This window comes from Colius striatus, chromosome 11 (assembly GCF_028858725.1).
Source record: "Colius striatus isolate bColStr4 chromosome 11, bColStr4.1.hap1, whole genome shotgun sequence".
Lineage (NCBI taxonomy): Eukaryota > Metazoa > Chordata > Aves > Coliiformes > Coliidae > Colius > Colius striatus.
The window spans coordinates 2133856-2154763 of record NC_084769.1 but is presented as its reverse complement, the minus strand read 5'-3'; the positions used below and the strand labels follow the sequence as shown (position 1 = coordinate 2154763).

Sequence of the window (20908 nt, the reverse complement as noted above, 5' to 3'; positions counted from 1 at the left end):
GTGTGTGTGTGTAGATGCACACGCACTCACCTCAACACTCATTTCAGGACTTCTCCTAAAACCAGCTAATAAAGTGAAAGTGGCCAAAGTCTGTAAATTGATAATGTCAGTGTGCAGCTACACGTTTTCTCAGCTTACTTACATCACTCAGCTGTTTGCTATTGATCTCTGCTTGCTTCTGTACTGGAGAGTCAGTCACTTGAGTAAATTTGGTTTGATCAGGATGCTTTTTGTAGGTGTGCTGGGGGAAGATAATAAGCATATTTTGACAACATCCATATGAGCAACTCTTTCATAAGACATAGTGATGTACACTTGGGAGAGTTAGTTAAGGCATGTGTGCAGATAAGCACTGTCATGCACAGAGGGAAAAAAAAAGTTTAAAAGCGTTCTTAAAGTATTTCTATAAAATATTTGAATAGGTATCTAACTTTCAAAAGGTTCATGTAAAGATACATTGTCCCAAGCAGGCAAATGCTTGAGGTTCATGCTTCATTTTGGTAGTATTCCTCTGGTTTTGTGGGTTTACTTGTTAAAGATTGTGCTATATCTGTCTTGATCACTAGATGTCACAAAAGGCTCTAAAATGCAGATGAATATGGGGGTTTAGAAGTCACATACACTAAGGTCAAATTCAAAATCATCAAAGTTGGCAGGAATCACCCTGTAAGTTCCTACATCCCTCCGAGGCAGATTATCTGGGTGTAATAAGCTACTTGATTACACTACTGTCCTGTACTTACATCTTTACACTGGTCCAACTTCTTGATAGCTTCGTACTCTTGAGTTATGGTCTGAGGGAAGTAGCACTTTGCCTTTTCTTCCTCATAATCTGCTTTGTAATTTTTCTAGGAATAAAATCAACATTCAGTGAGAAACCACAACTGAGTTTTCTCTGAAATCAAAGTATGATGGTGAAAACACGATTGCCACACTTACATCACTCTTCATAGCTTCAACTTTCATGCAGTGTATTTGATGTGGGTCCTCAAAGCTGCCCAAATAGTGTCCCAAAATATTCTTTTGATAGGCATCTTTATACTTGACCTGGGGAAATAATCACACACTGGTAAACAAAAGCAATCAAGAGCGTCGGTACGGAAGGAGATCGCACAAATCAAATACACACATCACTAAAATTCTTCAGAAGACTATCAGTCTGGAACTTGGGTGTGTCACAGTAATTCATGCTGGTTCCTTTGGACTGTTCATAGGCTTCTTTGTATAATTTCTGCAAGAGAAAAATCACATCAGATAACACAGGAGATTTCACCACAACTCACTCACAACACCCTATGAATTCCAAGAGGAAAACTGTGAAACGATTGCAAAGAAAAGCTTTCCCAGGAGACTGAAAAGCAGTTTCCCCTTTTTTCCCCTAATGATTTTTTTAAAAATCTTGTTTTATTGACTATTAGGTTTGTAAGGGAGACACAAAGGTCTAACTAATAGTTTTTGAACTTCTGACACTAAGATCTATGCAATCTCTTTCCATACAGGTGAAAACAGCACCATGCCAGCAATTGAGAAAGCCATGACTGAGAGTAGTCAGAACACAATACATATGAATATGCAGAAGTACTACATATTCTGTCATCACAGACATCAGTTAAAGTTCCTTAAAATGGTAAAGGGCAGAACTGTGATCTTGTGATCTGTTTTCCAGAGGGATCTAGGTGAAATATACAACAAACAGCTATTCTCACAACATGCCACAGCTAATGTTCTATTCTGCTATGGGGAAATGACTCCTTACCTATACCATTCTGATTAGTGGTCTCTCATGACAAATACTGGTCTGCAAAACTCAAAATACTAAAAGATCCAAAGGAGAAGCCTTGTGAAGAAATTATGACCAAAAATCACCCAGTTGTACTTTGACAATACTCACATCACTCAGCACATTTCCTGCAGCTTTTAATTGCCTCAGCAAGGGGTTTTCTGTAGCAGGAAGCACATTGTAATCTGCAATAGCTTTCTTCTTTTCATAGTCTGCTCTGTATTTTACCTTTAAAAATACAAGAATAAAAAGGGTGAGGTTTAGAAAATTGGTCTTAAAAGCTAAACACTCACTAACCTACATCAGGCTGGATGTGAGGAGGAATTTCTTTGCTACCAGGGCTGTCAGGCATTGGAAGGGGCTGCCCATGGAGCTGCTGGAGTCACCGTCCCTGGAGGGGTTTCAGAGCCAGGTGGGTGTTGCACTGAGGGCAATGGGCTGGTGGGTGATGGGGCTGGGACAGAGGCTGCACTCCATGAGCTGAAAGGGCTCTGCCAGCTGAAACCATTCCATGATTTTATGATCACCTTGAAGTTCTCAGGAAAATTTCCCCTGTTTATTAACTTATGATTCATGATGGCAAAGGACCATGAAAGACATTTGGATCTCAGGAGTGCATGGGTGATGAGATGGGAGACAAGATCACAGGATAAGTGAGAGTAGCTTTTGTAGATATCTCCACCTCTAAGCCCCTATCCACACATCATAACTTTTGGGCTATCAGTTGACATCTCAGAGCAGTCACATACTTACAATTCAGGACCTAAAATTGCCTTTGCTGACACATACACTACTGCAGAAAAGGCAGAAGCCAAACAAATTCTGTATTTTGACACTAGAGGGGCCAGCACATCATCACTGAGACACACTGAGCAAGGATGAATAAATATGCAAATTCAGTGCCAAGTTTACCTAGCTTAATTTGGACTTGGTTGACTATTGATTTGTTCCAACTAAAAACCATCACATAATCAGAACAACCAACCAAGCCAATTCTGCTTCACTGAAAGAAAATTCCACTTCATGGGTACAACGGTGGAAGATGATAATTTTGGCTAGGAGTTGTTATAACCTTCCTAATGCAAAGCACACAAGAATAAATCCCTTGTATATAAGGAGACTTTTTTCACCCTTGACAAAAAGGTTTCAGCACAAACTGCTCTGACTTTAGAACTCTGGTCAAGCCAAATGAAGGGGAGCACAGGTGTCATACCTTACTGACGTTATCTGAAACTCGCTTATTGGCTTCATATTCTGGAGTTTCAGTCTGCATGAAGTAGATTTGGTCTTTTATGCTCTCAAAGTCTTCCTGGTATTTTCTCTGTTAGAAACAAACAGATCACAACATATCAAATGTGCTTAATTCATGAACAGAACATCCACCAAGTGGCTTATTTAGGAAGAGAGAAACACCATCAATGCAGCTTGCAGAAATCAACCAGTGTTCTCAATGTTAACATAACAGGGGATAAAGTTGCTCATGTCAAGGTTTTCTGAAATGAATCTCTTTTCACTTACCATACTCAGATTGTCTGCGTTCATTTTGGCGACTGCCACGTCGTAGCACGGGGTTTGACTCCACTTGCCTTTGATTTTGTTTTTGTAGTCCTCGTGGTAAACAACCTGCAATGAAATAGAAGAAGAAAATTGAATCCCCAAGATACAGCTCATTCAGTTTTGTAAGTCATCTTTTTAGAGTTGCTTCGCATTTTACAGCTGCCTTATAACCACTGTATCAGTTACTGTCAGAGATATGATTTGGCCTAAGCACTAATACTCAGTTATTTCTCTTAGTGCCTTCCCTGACCAAACAAAGGGTAAGGAGGTGAAATCAGTCACCTCTTCTCAAAGACAGTTATCAGTAAGAAAATCTGTTGATGAGACATCACAAACATACTCCTTTAGTTCTGCTTTCTCACTGGTCACCTAATATTGGGACATGTTATTGCTCATTAGTTAAGCAGAATTTATTGTTATGGCTGTTGAAACTTGTTATAAGTAAACCCTTCTAATATATGGACTGCCTGGCATTTGGGACTGCTGTGAGAATATCTTCAAGCACAGGGAAATCAAGTGTTAACTGTTTAAACAGACAGTTCCTGTCTGTCTGATAACAAAACACCTTCCTGAGTTTTAACTCACTGTCCCATATAGTAAACATCCATATGATAAAGATTATATATGCCAAATGTAACCTTTAGAAAATCACTCTTTTGTTTTGGAGGCACCTATATAGCTCACTATTTTGTTCATTTCAGAGATTTAGGATGCTGGTCTTCCTCAGCTTTCTAGCTTATTTAGCTTTTAAGCTACAGAAGAATAAGAGTAAAGAAATCTTCTCTAAATGAAACACTACCTCCTTTCACCTTCCAAATGTGTTCACTGCAAGATTTTCCTGGTGGTTTCACAAGCAGAAGCAAATACCGTAACTCTCTAATCTTAAACAGCAGATGCTTCTCAATACACAGCAACAAAATCATGCACACTCTCTTCATAATGGCTACATTCTGTCCTGAGTTAAAAGCCTACTCCTGTCTTACAACCTCATGCAACTTAGTTCCAGTTTCTTCAGCAAAAGCTGATTTTCCTGTATTTCACTTCACCTCCTGCTTCCTCAGCTGTGTTTTATTCTAAGTAAACCTAAAATGTACTGACAAGGACTGGTGCCAGAATCTTTGGTTAATCATGCCACACAGCTATGGGATCTAAAATGGAATGTTCCTTGTTAACTTGATGTGCAAATGAGGAAATGGTTATCTAAGTGGGCAGACATTCCCACTGATACCCACAGGATATGTTCATGTACAATGGCTTGACACTGAAATAAAACATTTAGGAGGTACTTTGTGCAGTTGTCCTGGGCAACTTGTCAGCAAAATGGGACTACTCCTTGTAAGCAAATAACTCACTCCAGCACTGGATATATATTCACAGATCTTGTTTACATTTCAGAGAACAGCAACACGGATTCATTTACTATTTTTCTCCTGTAAATCCAGAAAGTGTAAAGCAGGAGACCAAAAAAGGGTGTGGGGGGGGGAAGAATAACATATGTATGGCAGAAACAGAATTGTTTTATGAAAACACAATTTAGGGTCAAGAATCAAGTTTTGCCTTTCACCTGACAGGATTTGCTCTGAGATACCCGAGGAAGAAAGGAACTAACATCTGCCACTGCAAATTGAAAGGGTCTTCATATGAACTCTGTTCTTTTCTTTTGCTTTCCCATTCTTTAGCTACCTCTATGCATCTCTAATGCCAAAAGTGGGGTCTCTACAGAAAGATCACTCCCTTCTACTCACATCACTCAGCTGCCTTGTCACTTTCTTGGCTTGTTCCACGTCAGGTGGATCTGGCAGAGAAGTATATTTAGATTTTCGTTCATCGTGTCCTTTTTTGTAGACAATCTGAAAACATGAGAGAAGCAAACATTTGCAGTAGCCACCAACTTCAGCAGCAGAACTCTTAATTCTGCTAATACCACCACTAGTGAAAGTCGTTTTGTCCACAACTACCGCAGCATAAACTCTTTCATTCAACCTATTCTGGAGTGGAAAAGAACCACTTTCCTGGGAAAGTTTTCAGATATATTGTTCTGTTGTTCCTGAAAAAACATGGACTGGTGAACTTCTGGAAATCTGCAATATTCACTGAAATCAGTGAGAACTGAAATCCTCAGCTGAAGAGTTCTGTATATCCAGGTATCATCACCAGGTCACACAGCCTCACAGATTCCTGACTTTCCTTATCACTGTTTGAGAGAGACAGATTTGTAGACTCACAATAGTGAACTGGGCTTAGAGCCAACCATGAGACTGTCTCCAGGCATTTTGAGAGATACTCAAGGTCTTCCTACTGATCATCTCAGAAGATCTTTAATAAACTATTTCATTCATTCTTCGTCTGACATCAAGCTGCCAACAGATTTATACCCTCCTATGAGTACATCTGTTCCTGTTGAGATGGCACTACTATTAGAGCTACCAGTGCACACCTACACCTTTTCATTTTCTGTTCCATTATGGTGGTTTTTTATCTAGCCAAAGTCCACTATGAAGTCTACCAGCTTACGCTGAAACAGCAATCCAACCGTTGAACAGGCTTTGATACTTACATCACTCAGAGCCTTCTGAGCCTGTGCCACCCTTCTGAGCTCTGGACTGTCATTGTATGGATAGAATAAACTTTTGTCTCCTTCCCAGTCTTCAGTATAAAGTTTCTAAAAACCAGAAGAATTCCAGAATACTCATTAGGAATTAATCTCTGACTTGGAATGCTTTTTGCACTTCAGCTGCCTAGACCTGTGGCAGGTCTAGGACCTATTTTTTCTTACCTTACTGAACATTGCTGTGTTTTTTATTGCATTCACAAGCTCTGGAGCATCAGGGGGAAGCAGGTACTTGTCCTTATTCTCTTCCCAATTCTGTTTATATAATACCTGGAAAGAAAGAACAGCACCTTGGTTATTGTATCATTAGAAAAATATTTACTTTTGTGAACCAGCTACCTGTTCTAAAGGCTTTTCCAACATCAAAGTCTCAAGCCAGTAGCATTTGAAGACATCAGCTGGAAACATTTAAGATGATATTTATGCTTCATAGAATCATAGAATGGTGGGAGTTGGAAGGGACTTTTAGAGATCACCTAGTCCAATCCCCTGCTTACAGCAGGTTCCCCTGGCTCAGGAGGCACAGAAACGTGTCCAGGTGGGGTTGGAAACCTCCCAAGAAGGAGCCTCCACACCCTCCCTGGGCAGCCTGGGCCAGGGCTCCCTCACCTCAGCACTGAAATAGTTTTCCCTTATGTTTAAATAGAATTTTTTGTGTTCCAGCTTCTTTCCATCACACCTTCTCAACTTCTTTGCTGCCTCTCCCTGTGCTTCTAAACCATTCTATAACCGTTACTTCGGTCCCCTGAGCTCAAAACTCCATTCCTGTCAGTAACCTCGTGATGCACTAATGTTCACAACCCATCCAGAAGGAAGCCACTCACCTTGCTCACTTGCTGAGACACCTTCTTTGCATGTTCTATATCCTTGGCCTTTTCATCAACGTGGCAAATGGTTCTAGCAACTTCCCCAGCCATGCGGTATTTCACCTAGATGGAGGCACACCGAGGCACGTTTGTTCCCACAGCAAAAACTGACAGGTTGTATTCAAAATATTATTGATTCTTACACTTAACACTGTAAACATCCAAAGCCTCAATTCAAGGGAGCATTTAGGACTAGTTCGTGAGAAATTAAGGCTACGGAAAAAACAAAGAGATTTTGTGAAGCAACTGAGAAGGAAATGCAGCTCTGAGACAGCTTCAAGAGCTGTGCATCCCAGTTAGAGGTGTTGCTCTTCTGCACTCACCAAGGTTTTTCTAGGAGGACTTCCACCAGTATAATGAAATAGAGAGAAACCCATACTATGCACTCTATCTCAGCTTCACAGTCCATTACCATGTACATTTTAGCTGTAGTGCCAAACCAAATATAACCACATTACCAGGGCAAACCAGCAGCCTGGGCACAAAACCATCCTAATGTGGCTGTACCGCTCCCAGCTTGACAGTAGGCTCAGTCAGCATCAGCACGTGGACTGCTGCACCACCTCCTAAGTCAGGAGGGGAATCAAATTTAACCCACACTATTCTCCTGTACATCTGAGAGGTTAGGTGACAACCCTCTCAGCTCTCAGTGCTCCCATTCCTAGGGACTCAACTCCACTTGTTTACTGTACAAAGAATTAAGAAGCCCTTGTAGGTGGATTTCAGTTTCCCGAACTGTGAGGTGTATTATTGAAAGATCAAGAGCTGCTTAAAAGAAAGAAGGGAGGATAAGCTCACTTCCAGAACTACAGACACTGTGTTAGCAGGGCAACTGCACTTGCAGACCCCTGAGTGGGATTCACACAGAGGGGACAGCACATCTTGGAAAATCTCATCAGAAAGGGCAAGATGTGCAGAATTCCACTGTGCAACACCTGAAGAATCTAAAGCATCGTCCCCAAATCTGTTTATAAAACGAACTTTCAGTTGTTTTATGAAAACAAAAACATTTAAACCCATTTTAAAACCAAAATTCTGGGGTTATTTCGCCAGTACACAACTTAACCTCAAGAAAAATTGATCAGGCACATCGTTCATGATGGATGCAGGACAGAGGGTGTGGAACTGCCAAACTGAACGATGTGGGCAGCACCATCATCTCCCGTGCCTGCCAACTTCTGAGCAGAAATTTTCAAACCTCTTTCAGGCACAAAGAAGCAGGACCATTATTCAGCTAGAAAGGAACCATCTCATCCCCCTTCCTGAAAGGCCTAAATCCCAGCCTACAGCACAGAACTCAGATTGTCATACACTCTGTATTCCTCACTCCTATAACCTGAGGAAGCTTCTGCTAAGCACTGCCTTATCACAATATCATCCAAAAGTGTATCACTTCTTATCTAACATTTAAAAATGTGGCTAAATTTGCTTCTTTATCACTCAGTAAACATTTCCTTCTTACAGCAATTGATACCCACCTCACTGAGCTGGTCTTGCACTTTCTTGATTCTCCGGATCTCTGGCGTGTCGACTGTGGAAGCATATGGCTTTCCTTTTTCTTTTCTGTATTTTTCTTTGTACTTGTTCTGAAAGAAAACAATGGCAAATTCAATTAAGACATATTCTAAAGCTCTGGCAGAAATGCATGTAGCAATTGTTGATTTCTTTATCTGGGTAGTATAGTAGGAATTTGGGGCAGATTATTGAACACCACAGACTGATGTTACCCAATTGCATTTGCAGAGTTATGCTTTGTTTTAACCAACTGACTTTCCTCCATCTGACACAACAGCAAAAAATGCATTTCTACCTGTAGTCTGGTTTAGAACACCTCCAATTCATTGTATTCACCCCAGGAGTTTGATGTTGATAAATCGACAGTTGTTTGCTTCAGTCACCAAAGACAAGGAAAATATGTGGGTGAGGGTAGCAAACCTACACCAACAATCTCTCATAACCCTTAAGCACTGAATACTGGTAGGTAATACACATTAACATCCAGGAAAAGAGATCTGATACCATCCATATCTGTGCAGAGCAGTTGTCTTCCACTTTTCACAACACCCTACAGTATTGGTCTACAGGACTTGGTGTAAGTAGTTTAGGTTGGGGCTTGTTCCAATATACAGTGTACGAGGATTTTTCTCAGTTATATATAGAGGGATAAAGAAACACACTGCCATAAAAAACACTGAGGTTTGTTATTCAACAGACGTTAGTCCTTCACTGGGATATCCAGGTCAGACAGTGCAGGAGTCCTATTAACTGACACCTCTGACAACCTTCAGCCATCTGCCTCGAGCCACCTCTTGTGTCTAAAGATGACCTGATGTACTCTCGGAGGAAATGGGCAAAAAAGGGGCCAATTTAAAGAAGGAAACTTCTCACTTGAGGCAAATAACATCAATACACATCATGGAATGAAGTACAGGCAACAGAACAGTAGTGGGAAGGTTTGCAATAATACCTAGTAAATATTTTAAAGGTTGCTGTTCCCAGAGAAATAAAAGACATGGGAGGATTTACCTCACTGAATAGGTCCTTCATTTTGTTACTGTGTTCCAGATAAGGTGTCAAGAACTTAGATGGGTCCACTTTTGTTCGTATGGTCTTCTTTCTGACCGGAGCTGCCGCATCCTCAACAGAAGGTTTTTCACTGCTGACGGAGGTTTCTTCACGCTCAACAGTATAGGTGGTAGTTTCAGGAGCTGTGTAGTCTGTGCTAAAGGTCTCAGTGATCTCAGTGATCACCTAGGAATAAAGAATAATTACTTGCTTGGTAACTATAAACCATCATTCTATGACAAGCATTTCTCACCTCCCCTGTCCAGTAAATGTATGCTCAGTTCTTATCCAGACAGGAAACCAGTGGCCCTTTTCCTACTGGGAGTACCCAGTATGCCTAGTGTGCAACACCCAACCCATAAAAACCTCACAAGGAATTAACTGACTGGCTGATTTCTGTATCAAACTCAGGCAATTATTCTCCAGGGAAGCTGGAAGAGGGGAGTTGTTGCCACTCTTCTATATTCATAACTTCTACTGGCATCAGGGGAATTCTGAGGTGGGACCACCAGCTACAGAAACCAAAGTGCAGAAATGTTCTCAGTGCTGGAGCTGTGTTGAAGACACATGTTGCACAGCCAGGGCTCCTAACAGTGTCACTGAGAGTTGTGAGAGGAGGTCAAAGGTACATACAGTCATTCAAAAGGATTGTCCTCTTGCTAAAGGAAAGGAATGGACACAGCAGATAGACAAGAGCAAACCTTTGTCATCTTGTACCTAGAATACACCTTTTCTATGAAACTACATTGTATTATAGCTAGATGGCAATCACAGCAGAGACAGAGCTGATACTTGCATAACCAATCAACCAAGCTTCCCTTGGAAATATCCCCTTAATTCATTTCAATGGCTTGTGCACTTGCATAAGAAAATTACTGTAAGCAGTAAATATTTCCATTTAAAGTTTCCAACAAAAGAAGGTGTCAGGTTTTATTTCACATCAATTTGCCTCAAAAAGAGAAAGTGCCTTTAAAAGGGAATGTATGAAGCTCAGGTTTCTGACAGCTGTGTGCATCAGTATGAGACAGACCAGAAAAGACATCCAGCACTAAAGACTAACTTAAGAAGTATAGAAAACTTACATTGTGAATGGTTTGTGTACTGCATGTCACAAACTGCATGTCACTAATGCTGTCCCAGGGCATTATTAGTTACTTCAGCACCACCACAAGTTCCTCTCTTCTGACTCTTTTCAAACATGCAAGTGTTGGCCTAAGTTTTGGCACTGAAAGCACCGGTGAGTTTGGAAGCTGTCTAGGTGAATGCTGTGAAAGCACTCCCTGCTGTTAGCTCTGCAGCAAACCTTATAAAAAAGATGTAATGCATTTCTATAACTCAGAGAGGCTCAGTTCTGAAAGTACAGCATTTTGTTGCAAAACAATGCTTTTCATCTGAGAACTCACAGGACCACATGATACTGATGGATTAGAGCATGCTGATGGGAAAAGGTCTAAACACATTAGCTAGAAAGACATTCATTCTAATATGTCATTGTTCATTCCACAATACTGATGCAAATCAGACACAGTCATGCTACTGCTCCCTTTAAATCCAATCTGGCTACAGATTTTAGAATCTCTGATGAAAACAGTGGTTGAATTCATCTTAAAAATAGTAGGACAGCCTTCCTTCAAAAGTGCAGTCCTAGACAGCTTTTTCAAACTAGTCACCAAACCATGCTTTATTCAAAGAAAAATCCAGGAAGACTTTGGGAACAGGTTCTGTGTTTGGAAGGAAATCCAAAGTGAAAAGCTAAGCTTCTGTTTCCACATCAGCCTAAGCCATAACAGGTATTTCATAGTGCCATGGCAGAAAGCTGGATCATATTTGTATTGAATTTCAAATTATGGTGATAACTCCTTGGTGACTCAAGGACATGAAAAGAATGTGCAAACCACCACTTTCCAGCAAGATTCCACAAGGGGAAGGGAACCCAACTGCTACTTGTAAACTGGTCACAGGCAGAATCATTTCACATTTCCCTTCGTAACAAGGTGGAGCATAACGTGTGTTTGTGCCTCTTGCTTATATGTACACATCTAGTCACAACAACTTGACAAATTTTTCCATCTTTAACACTAATAATTGGATTTCTGACAACATGCTACCCAAGTAATCTTCCAGTCTGCATTTCTCATTGTTAACATAAACTCTGGCTTCATTTTGTCAGCTCCTGTGCAAACACCTGGTGGGCAGGAACAAAGGGAAGACTATCAGCAGGCTGTGGGACAGAAGATAAATAAGCAGAGCTTTGGTCTGATGGACACATCCACAGTTCCTTCTAATGCAAACCAAAGAGCAGCACATGGGATACTCAGAACGAGCTTCGAGTCCTCTAGATCATCCCACAACAGGGTCTTGCAGAGGGAATGAAGTATTAAGAAGCAATTGTTCACTGACATTTGTGTATCCATCATGAAAAATTAGTCCTTAGAATACAAAGGCCATTAACTTAGCATGGGGCATTAATCACATGCATAGATACACCACACACAACATCACTGGGACCTTTACCTCATGTGGTTCACCCTCCTCAACAATTGTCTCTTCAATGTAGTACTGTCAAAGAGGGGGAAAGAATCATTATTAGGCCAGATAATAGAAACAACCAAACTGTAGCTTCTCTTAAGCTGTTTTAAAACATACTCTGGAGAAACAGGAGCGCAGTTCATAGGTACCTATGCAGACACATTTGCATCCTTGATAACCCTGAACATCTTATTCATCTTTTTGCATAACTGATTGGGTTTTTTCCCCATTTTTTATCAGTTAATCTCATCCTCCCAAGTAATTAATGAAAGACCATGATCTAATTTTACCCACAAGAGGGAAGACAATGATGAAAAAAACATCATCATTCAAAAAAGCAGGATTTTCCAAGTGTTTGGTAATATGCTGAGAGAACTGTGGTGGGTTCATCTCTCTAAAGCTGCCCTCAGAATTCTTCCTACCTAAGGTCCTTGAAGGATGCCAATAATTAGTGGCTGCCAGCTAGACTTTGTACAGCTTGATCACAATTCTGCACTTGGCAGCCCAGTCAACTTTCCATACATTTTACTGTTCACTTATCCCTCCCACATCTCATAAACTTGATTATAAGACGACTCTGGAAGATTGCTTCAGAGGTCTTCCTAGTCACAGTGTGCAGTGTTCAGTGGTACCCCCTTGTCCATAGCACCTGTGAACTCATTACAAAAAGCAGTTGCTTTGGTCAGCCAAGATTTGCCTTTGATAAGTGAATGTTCACCACTCCCCATGACCTTCATGTACTCAGAAGTAGCTTCTAAAATCAGGCTGTTCCCTCAGCACCCTTGGATCCACCTCCCCTGGTCCCACAGAACTATGTTATCCCAGTGAGTAAAGTAATCCCTAACTCTCTTCCTTTTCTGTGGCTACTACTTCACTCCTATGTCTCTGCTAAGCTCAGAGATGTGACAGAGCACAAGACAAGCCTTATCAAACTTACAGCAAAAAAGGCTTCAAGTGCCTGAGGATTTTGCCTGTTCCTTGTCACTAGCTTCTCTGCCCACAGTCCCACACATTCTTAGCTTTCCTTTCACTAGTGATGGCATTTGCAGAACTCTTTCTGGCTGTTCTTAACTTCCCTTGCTGGCTTCAACTCCAGATGAACTTTGCCCATGCATATAGGAATGGAGTTTTTAATCTCTCAAGCTGAACTGGATCATTTTTGTACTCTGAGAAAATTGTTCTTGAGGATCACCCAGATACCCTGGGCCCCTTGGCCCTCCCAGCCTGTTTCCCATGGCATCTTCCCAATCAGGTCCCTAAACAGACCCAAATCTGCTCTTCTGAAGTCTGGGACTGTAATTCTGTTTATCTTGCACGCTCCTCTGAATATTCAACTCCACATCCTCAGGACACCTGCAGCCATGGCGGTCCTTGCCTTTTGCACCCTCCCCCAGTTCTTTGTTGTCTGAGTAGCATGTCCAGCAGAGCATGTCCTCTAGTTAGTTCATCAAGCATCAATACCTTCCAGAAATCTCCCAGGTTGCTCGTACCCAGGTATAGGGCCCTTGCAGCAGACACTGGTGGGTTCCAGTCACCCATACACAGAAGGGCTGTGCCTCTGAGGCTATCTTAAGAAGTCTAATGTCTGACTGCCTAAAGAAGTTGCCAGGTTCTACATCTACTCTGAAATGGCAGATCAGCAGGTGGAGTCCAAACTCTCCTGTTGCCAGAAACCACGAGCTTCCTTCCTTCTCCACCCTGACAGCCACCTTCCATCACCCATTACACCAGGTTCTCCACCTAGCACTCCTTCCTTGCCAGGCTTTGCTCTGCCTCTTCATGAACACACCACCAACCTCTTCTTCACCTGACGGCACAAAACCTTCTCACCTCTTCCTGCAGTGCAACTGAGTGACCTGACCAGAGCACATCTCCCACCAGAGCAGCAACCAGGGCTGCTCCATGGGCTTCACTCCGCAGCTTGCAGCCTGCCCTTCCCTCAGCCCCGCGCCAGGCCTGCTCCCCGCGGCCCTCACAAAATGGCGGCAGCGCCATGGCGCCAGGCCGCCGCAGACACAAGGCTTCGCCTGCCATCTCCCTTTCCTGCTGCACCAAGGCAAAACAAGCAGTAAAGGTGGTGTGCCATCCACTGTAGTGATCAGCAGCTGTTTCCTTTAAGGAGTGCTTCACTTGGCCCATTGGTATCCAGAAAGGAGAAAATGTATAACACGGCTTTTACCATTGAAAATCTCCTCAGTGATGACGTGCTCAGGGTCACGCGCCAACACTGTGGCGGCAGAAAGGCCTTTGGGTCAAGCCCTAAAAAAACCCCTCATTAAAAGTTAAGCCATTTCCCCAGAGTTGTTCCTCAGAGTTACATTCACTTAACTAGTCCACACTTTTCAAGTTGTGTCATACTGGGGTATTCCGGGGCAGTTTCTGTTCACAGGCCCTGTGCCGCGTTTGACCTCCCTTCCACAAAGCCTAAAGCAACTCAGCAGCAAAGGCTGGTGTCATTCACTGTGGTTTTTCGCACAGTGCAGGCTAATAACTCCAGAGAATGCAAAAATAGTATCTTAAAACCCTCAAAGTTTTCTCAGCCACTCGTTACTCAGCAATTATTTTCTGCTCTTTTGGAAGATGAGTTTCTGATCGAACCTCTACAGGTTTCAAATAGGAGATTCGTACAGAAGGGGAATTAAGAAAACTTTGGAAAGGCTTAAGCTGCCTTAAAATTGTACCAGATGCTATGGTTCCCATTTTATTTGACCTCTATGAATACCCCAAGAGAAGCTACTTAAGCAGCACCATCTTGGTCTGTCCTAAGGATGTGGTTACAGGAATGGGGTCATTGAAAATCAAAAACCAAACGATGAAACTGACTTGTATTTACAGAAACCCAGCAGCAACAAACAAACATTGGCAGCAAACACACATTTTGTTACAGAGAGCAAACTAAGAGGCAATTACAAGTAATATGGTAATAGGAAACTTAATGAAGGACTGTTATCTTTCGTAACAGGGTGGTACAATTGAGCTTTATGAAAGGTAATGTTTATTTTTCCAAAAGATATTTAACTAACTGGCAAACCATTTGACTTTATTTCCTTCACTGTTTGGAATTGACCGAGTCTGCAGTCAGGGCTCAATGCTGTAACACTGCCTGAAACCAACAGTCCATTGAATATAGCGTGGAGATAACGAGTTGTGGGATGTCTACATTTTTGCTGTCCTACTCTTTCCCTCAAACACTGAGCAATTTGTTATAGCACTTACGTATTTCATAACACATCATTTCATTTTGGAATAGCAATAATGCAGCAGGTAAGACCACACTGTTTGTTAACCTCATATACAAAGTCACTGCTCTAATGGCATTCTCTCATAAAAGCAAGCTGTAGGTTTCCCAGTTTCCTGGGGATTCAGTTAGCCAAATTGCTGAGACTAAATAATTAGGCATATAACTCTGAGTTTAAATGACTTATTGGCAAATTGATCCCTGATGCAACTCCGTGGACAGCTACAGGTTTAAATCTAGCTTGATCTCTGCAGCTTCTAAGGCTAAATTGGTTAATGGCACCTTGATGGCACAAAACTGCTGCATTTCTGCAGTGCAGTGGGCAGAGACACGAGGCTAGAAAGTGGCTCCTGGATTGGATGACAGAGGGCAAGCCAGGAGGGAAAAGAGATGGCCCACTGCATCTATAATTACGCAGGAGGGTAATCACAAAAGCTCGCAGTGGGGGTGTAGGACAGTTACAGTCCTTATTTAAGCAGAGAAACTATGTCAGGAACCAGGGAGATTTTTCTCCACTGAGAGCAACTTTTGTTGTTGTTTTTTACTGATGAAACCAATCAATAGACATCTCATCACATCCTAATCTTTGGAGAGCAAACAGCAAGCAACCATCTATGCTGATGAGCAACATGTCACTAAAGTGATCAGTGCATTCATTCACAGGGCAGGAAACAAATACTGACATTCTCAGATTTTCTTCTTACCTCTACAACTTCCTCATATTCTTCTTCCTCCATTTTGAGGGTACTCTTCTGACTCTTCCCCACTCACTGATCAGGCAGCAAACAAAAGTGTGAATATACAACATTAACCCAAGACTGAAAGCACTATGAAAAGCTACTGGTCAAGTTCATAAAGCACCTGGGGTCTTGGCTGGCAACTAGTCAGATTGTTACAATGCTGTAATCAGTGAAAAAAACATGAACACCAGAGAGAACTGAAGCTGGGATCTGGCATTACTTGGACTATTATGGGAAAGCACTGGCTCAAGATTCAAACATACTGACACAGCTCATGATTTCGGACAAACACCTTGCTCTAATATCACAATAATTAGTAACACTAATACCAGGTTTCAATAACAACAGTAATAATCATCATCAGATGAAGAGATTTCATGAGGTATGATTTGATTTCTTTATTACAACACAATTGTGTTGAGCTTTTCTCTGTGATTACGCTGTTTGGTTGCATTGTTTGAGCTCCTGTTTGAATGGATCTGTGTGTTCTACTATATTCATTCACAAAAACATAACATACAAAACGACTGTAAACAATTTTTTTAAGTGACCTTAGGTTAATGAGGCAATTTCTGTCTTCCCAGCATTAGCCTGTACAGATGCTTTGGGTTTGGGGGTGTTTTTATAGCTCTTGTGGCTTTTTCCTCTCTATTTCTTCAGACCTGGAAAATAGGGAAATCCACACAGTCGGCTGAATGACAGAGTACAGGTTGCTGTCAAAACCTTCAAATCAATTCATTAACACAACCATTTTGCTATGAGGCAAAGCTGCAATTTTCCACCAGAGCCTGCAGCCCTGTTTCTAATGTTGGTAGGGGATGAGGCTTTGCAACAGCTGCTCCTGAGTCCAAAGATATTTGCCATGTAAACTAATACTACCAAATGACAGGGTGGTTTTGTTTAGCTGGCTAAACTGCAATTCCTTCTGAGGCAAGTCTAGTAATGCAGGTTAAATATAGGAGCATAGAATACTGTCCCTTTTTAGTTCCAATGTGATGAGAAAAGTAGCCCACCTCCCCCCAAAAAATCAGTTAAACCAGAATGTTAATTATTAAAGAAAAATTAAGAATAACTCAATTAATAAGCAGCACGTTGTGGGGAAAAGTTGGCCAAAGCCCATGAATAAACCCACAAAGTGGGGATTGCATGTAAGGATACAATCTATACAATTTGTCACTGTTACAGCCTCCAGTTAATGCTTCGAAAACACAGTTCTGAGTCCTTTCCCCTTATTGCCATTTACACCTGGTCACCCAGACTGAAAATCTAACTCCCACGGGTAAGCCACGACTGCCATTCCCGAAAAACAGCACCAGGGAACAGCTCGAGATCCTGTTCTAAGGATAAGATTAAAGTGTTCTTACCAGCAACACCTAGTAAATATCCTTCGCAGCAAAGCCTCTCCAGCCTCCCCTCCTGAGCAGCACTGGGCGAGAGCGAGCCTGGGGCAGCGGCTCCTAATGACGCACGGGGCTACCACAGCCAATGTGGCTCCAACCCGCTCAAGTTGCAGCCCTAAATATACTTGGTGACCCCGGAGGAGGCCACCTGTTCTCAGCAACATGAAGGAAAAGGGAGCTGGGCACTTCTGCGCTCCTGAGGAAACCCAAAACACGCCAGAGCTTGACTGAACTTCGCCAGGTCTCTGCTGAAATGGATCCCTGAGCAGAGCCAGGGCAGGGTTCATCTGGAAAAACAGGCACATTTTCTTCCCCCAGAGCTGACAAGAGTAAAGAATGTGAATTGATAGAGACAATTTCCTTCTTGTGTTGTACCTGAATCCATCTGAAAGCAAGACTGTCCGAACTGCAGAGAAAGGAGAGAGGGTTTGGGGCTTTGAACTGAACTTTTTAGGTTTAATTTTATCCCTTAAGTACACCTGAAGTGCCTTCCCAGCTTAACTAGATGCAAATCACGTGTCAATAGATGTTACATAGCTGAACACATGGTCCCAGGACCTGAGTACGTGCAAGGGACCCGATTAACAGCCAATGTGCCTGGTGGCCAAAGACTAAGAACCCACAATAAACAGATCAAACAACACAGGAGTGGTTCTAATGCATGAAGTCTTTTGAAAGGCCAACAATTGTATGATGTGTGGAGCAGAAGTGACCTCTCATGACATCTAGCTGCCTCATGTAATAGGATTGCTTTAGTTCTTCAAGGAGGCACACTGAAAAGCCAATACCAACAATCATCCCTTTTCATATACTGCATCACATAAAAGACTGTCAGGAGCTCTTGAGAGACATCTCTGTGTTCCTTAACTCTTTGCAGAGCTTAATATTTATATCCAGATGACATATCATATCTCTTTCACCACTGCCAAGGATTTCACACTCTGCAGAGAGCTGCATGTAGGTCCTCCTCTTTCTCCTTTAGGCAAGCTCAGTGCTTTCAGTTACTTAGCACTTTGCTTTAATAGGCAGTCCTTGCCCTCTTAATCTTATTTCTCTCTAATCAAAAGTATTTCAGTTTCTTCACCTCTGTTGAAGCCAGTCAGCAATGAAGACAGCACGGGGGAGCCTCCTGAGAGCAGTGTCAGCTTAACCTGCTGCTCTCCAACCCCCGTCCTGTGTGTGTGTATGCGTTCCAGAAACAACTCTCACAGTCCTTTTTCTCCGAGGCACTGCTTTTCAGTTGATTACACTCATAACATGGCATCTGCATAAGTGATAACAAACCTCTATGCAGTGAAGGGACCCTTTTTTTGGTTTAATTAACTGTGCAATTAATTATTGCCATTTCCAGTTCGAATCTCACTTGATCTCCAAATCAAAGTGCAGTGACCAATTACCACCCACCTTGGTTCTCTTCAGCAAATCTGGCTTCACAGTCTCTTCTTCACACTTAACAGTTGTACTTTAGCCTGCTCCTCCTGTAAATGGCATTTCCCCATAGTCACTGCTACCTTCTTGGACATGATCATCCCTCATTCCAACCACCTGATTTAAATCAGGTTTGCTAGATCAACAGAAGCTCAGATGGCCCTGTCCTGATGGTTATCCTGACAACATTAGCAAGCCTTTTCAAACAGGGTACAGTTTTCTGTGCCGTTCTTCTGCAAGTCCCTGCAAACAATCTCTACCTTTAGTGACCTACTCTACAACTCCTAGGTTAGTGGAACATCACCTACAGGTTCTTTCACAGCGCTGTCAATAGACCTTGTTGAGAAAGACACTAAGCAAGGCCACAATGAGATGCAGGATGCAAGTGCCCCCTTTTCTGCTTTACTGTGAAAATGTGTGTCTGTGACTCAGATCTCAAGTCACCATTTGCTGGAAACAACAACTTGGCTTTCTGGGGGACAAACCCTTCAAAGGAAGGGTTTGAAGGAGAATTCTGCTGTAGGTTACAGTTCTGATAGCACACCAGACCAGATTGTTTTATCCACAGTACATAAATATGCACATGCTCAGCAGTTTTGGACTAAAAAGACAGGATGGTGATGGATGACTAAGGTAGGGGAAGATATTTTGCATTTAAATGGGCCAAAAATTTAAAGCAGAAAACATTTTCTTGTACTTAGCTTTTAAAACATGAGGCTGAATGAGTTCTGCTTGTCCAACAGCCACCACAGAGGCTGGGGGAAAGGGAGGAAATCACACATGACCTTCTCTAGATTTATTTAGAAGGGCTATAATACAAGAGCTATGGAACAGCAGCCTACGTTTGCTGACTCCCCTAACCCACGCTGCATTCACCTATAAACACTGACTGTTTGTTTCCTGGAGCAGCACTCAGTCTGCTCTGGGAGGCAGATTCCCTGCCAGCTGTGGGGAATACACAGCTTCCACGAGCAGCCTGCTCAGTACAGAGGGTGGTGTGTAAGGGCCCCAGGGCAGCCCCCCTGCAAACCCCTCACCTCCAAAGGGCAGGGCCAGCACAGGAGTTCTGCATTGCTACACCCTCCCTGCCACTGAGTGACATTTCTGTCTTGCCTTGATCATTCATTCCCTTGTATTTCTTTTACAGTGCAGCCCTCTCAGGATTCCAAAGCAGAGTTGGTAGGAATTTCACCAAGCCAAGGCTAAGTCCCACACCACAAGAGCCAGGCAGCGTGTACCACTGAACTCCAAACCTGCAACTGCTTCTGGAAGACAATAACTTCAAGACTGAAGAGAGTTTCTATCCATCCCTGCCTCCTTTTGACTGAAAATCACACAGGGCATCTGCTGTGCCAGAGATTACACTGGCTTCTCTGTGTCTTACCCGTTGTGTGGATAAACTTACTGCCATCACAGGTGCTATATTTAACCTGCTGAGGCCATGCACGGACCACTCGGGTTTAACAAGCATTGTATCCTTGCAAAAGGACATATTTGTGACATATTTTATGACATATTTGTGTCATCGTGTCTATTTTTTAACCACTGTGATTAAGTTACTTCTCCTTCCTGTCACTGTTTTTTAGTTCCTTTCTGCCTGCCAGATTTTGCACAGGAAAGCTGGGAAAAAATATATCACAGACTCTCAAGGGCTGGAAGGGACCTGCAAAGCTCACCCAGTGCAACCCCCCTGCCAGAGCAGCACCACCTAGAGCAGGGCACACAGGGACTCATCCAGCTGGGTTGGAATGTCTCCAGAGAAGGAGCCTCCACAACCCATCTGTCTTGTACTTGAGCATTTCCAAGGCTCTCACCTAAGCTAAAGTGGCCAAAGTCTTCCTTTAGAGTCCAGTCTAAACACCTAAAAGTGCACTGGGGAGTGTGAGATGTGTAGATGAAATGCTGGAACACTCAAGAAGCCTTAAAAGTGAAAGCTGAGAGGAAAGTGTTAAGTGGAGGGCACAACACAAGCTTCAGAGCCCTAAAAAAGAGATTCTTGTTAGATAAGCTGTTCCCAGCCTCTGCCAGGACATCCAGGAGCTCCGTGTGCAGCTGCACTCCAGGGATCCAAACAGTAGAGGAAACAAGTGGAGAAAACGGGAGTCGTAGGAGCTCCACCAATAATGAAAAAGGGCGTGAAAAGGGGAGGTAGGGCAGGGTTTTCCCTCACCATGCTGTTCTTCCAGGGGCTTGC

At 42.6% G+C, this 20908-nt stretch overlaps 1 protein-coding gene across 1 annotated transcript in view; it reads right to left on the bottom strand.

Annotated features, from left to right (window-relative positions):
* NEB (nebulin) overlaps positions 1 to 20908 on the bottom strand; it is a 138406-nt gene that overhangs the window by 104928 nt on the left and 12570 nt on the right. The window contains exons 3-18 of the mRNA XM_062005209.1: positions 16438 to 16548; positions 15851 to 15916; positions 11894 to 11938; positions 9341 to 9565; positions 8293 to 8400; positions 6773 to 6877; positions 6114 to 6218; positions 5895 to 5999; positions 5083 to 5187; positions 3299 to 3403; positions 2994 to 3101; positions 1892 to 2008; positions 1130 to 1231; positions 940 to 1047; positions 744 to 848; positions 143 to 241 (exon numbers count right to left, since the gene is read on the bottom strand). Of these exons, the coding sequence (XP_061861193.1) occupies positions 143 to 241; positions 744 to 848; positions 940 to 1047; positions 1130 to 1231; positions 1892 to 2008; positions 2994 to 3101; positions 3299 to 3403; positions 5083 to 5187; positions 5895 to 5999; positions 6114 to 6218; positions 6773 to 6877; positions 8293 to 8400; positions 9341 to 9565; positions 11894 to 11938; positions 15851 to 15883 (1575 nt within the window). The 5' untranslated portion in view covers positions 15884 to 15916; positions 16438 to 16548. The remainder of the gene's footprint in view (positions 1 to 142; positions 242 to 743; positions 849 to 939; positions 1048 to 1129; positions 1232 to 1891; positions 2009 to 2993; positions 3102 to 3298; positions 3404 to 5082; positions 5188 to 5894; positions 6000 to 6113; positions 6219 to 6772; positions 6878 to 8292; positions 8401 to 9340; positions 9566 to 11893; positions 11939 to 15850; positions 15917 to 16437; positions 16549 to 20908) is intronic.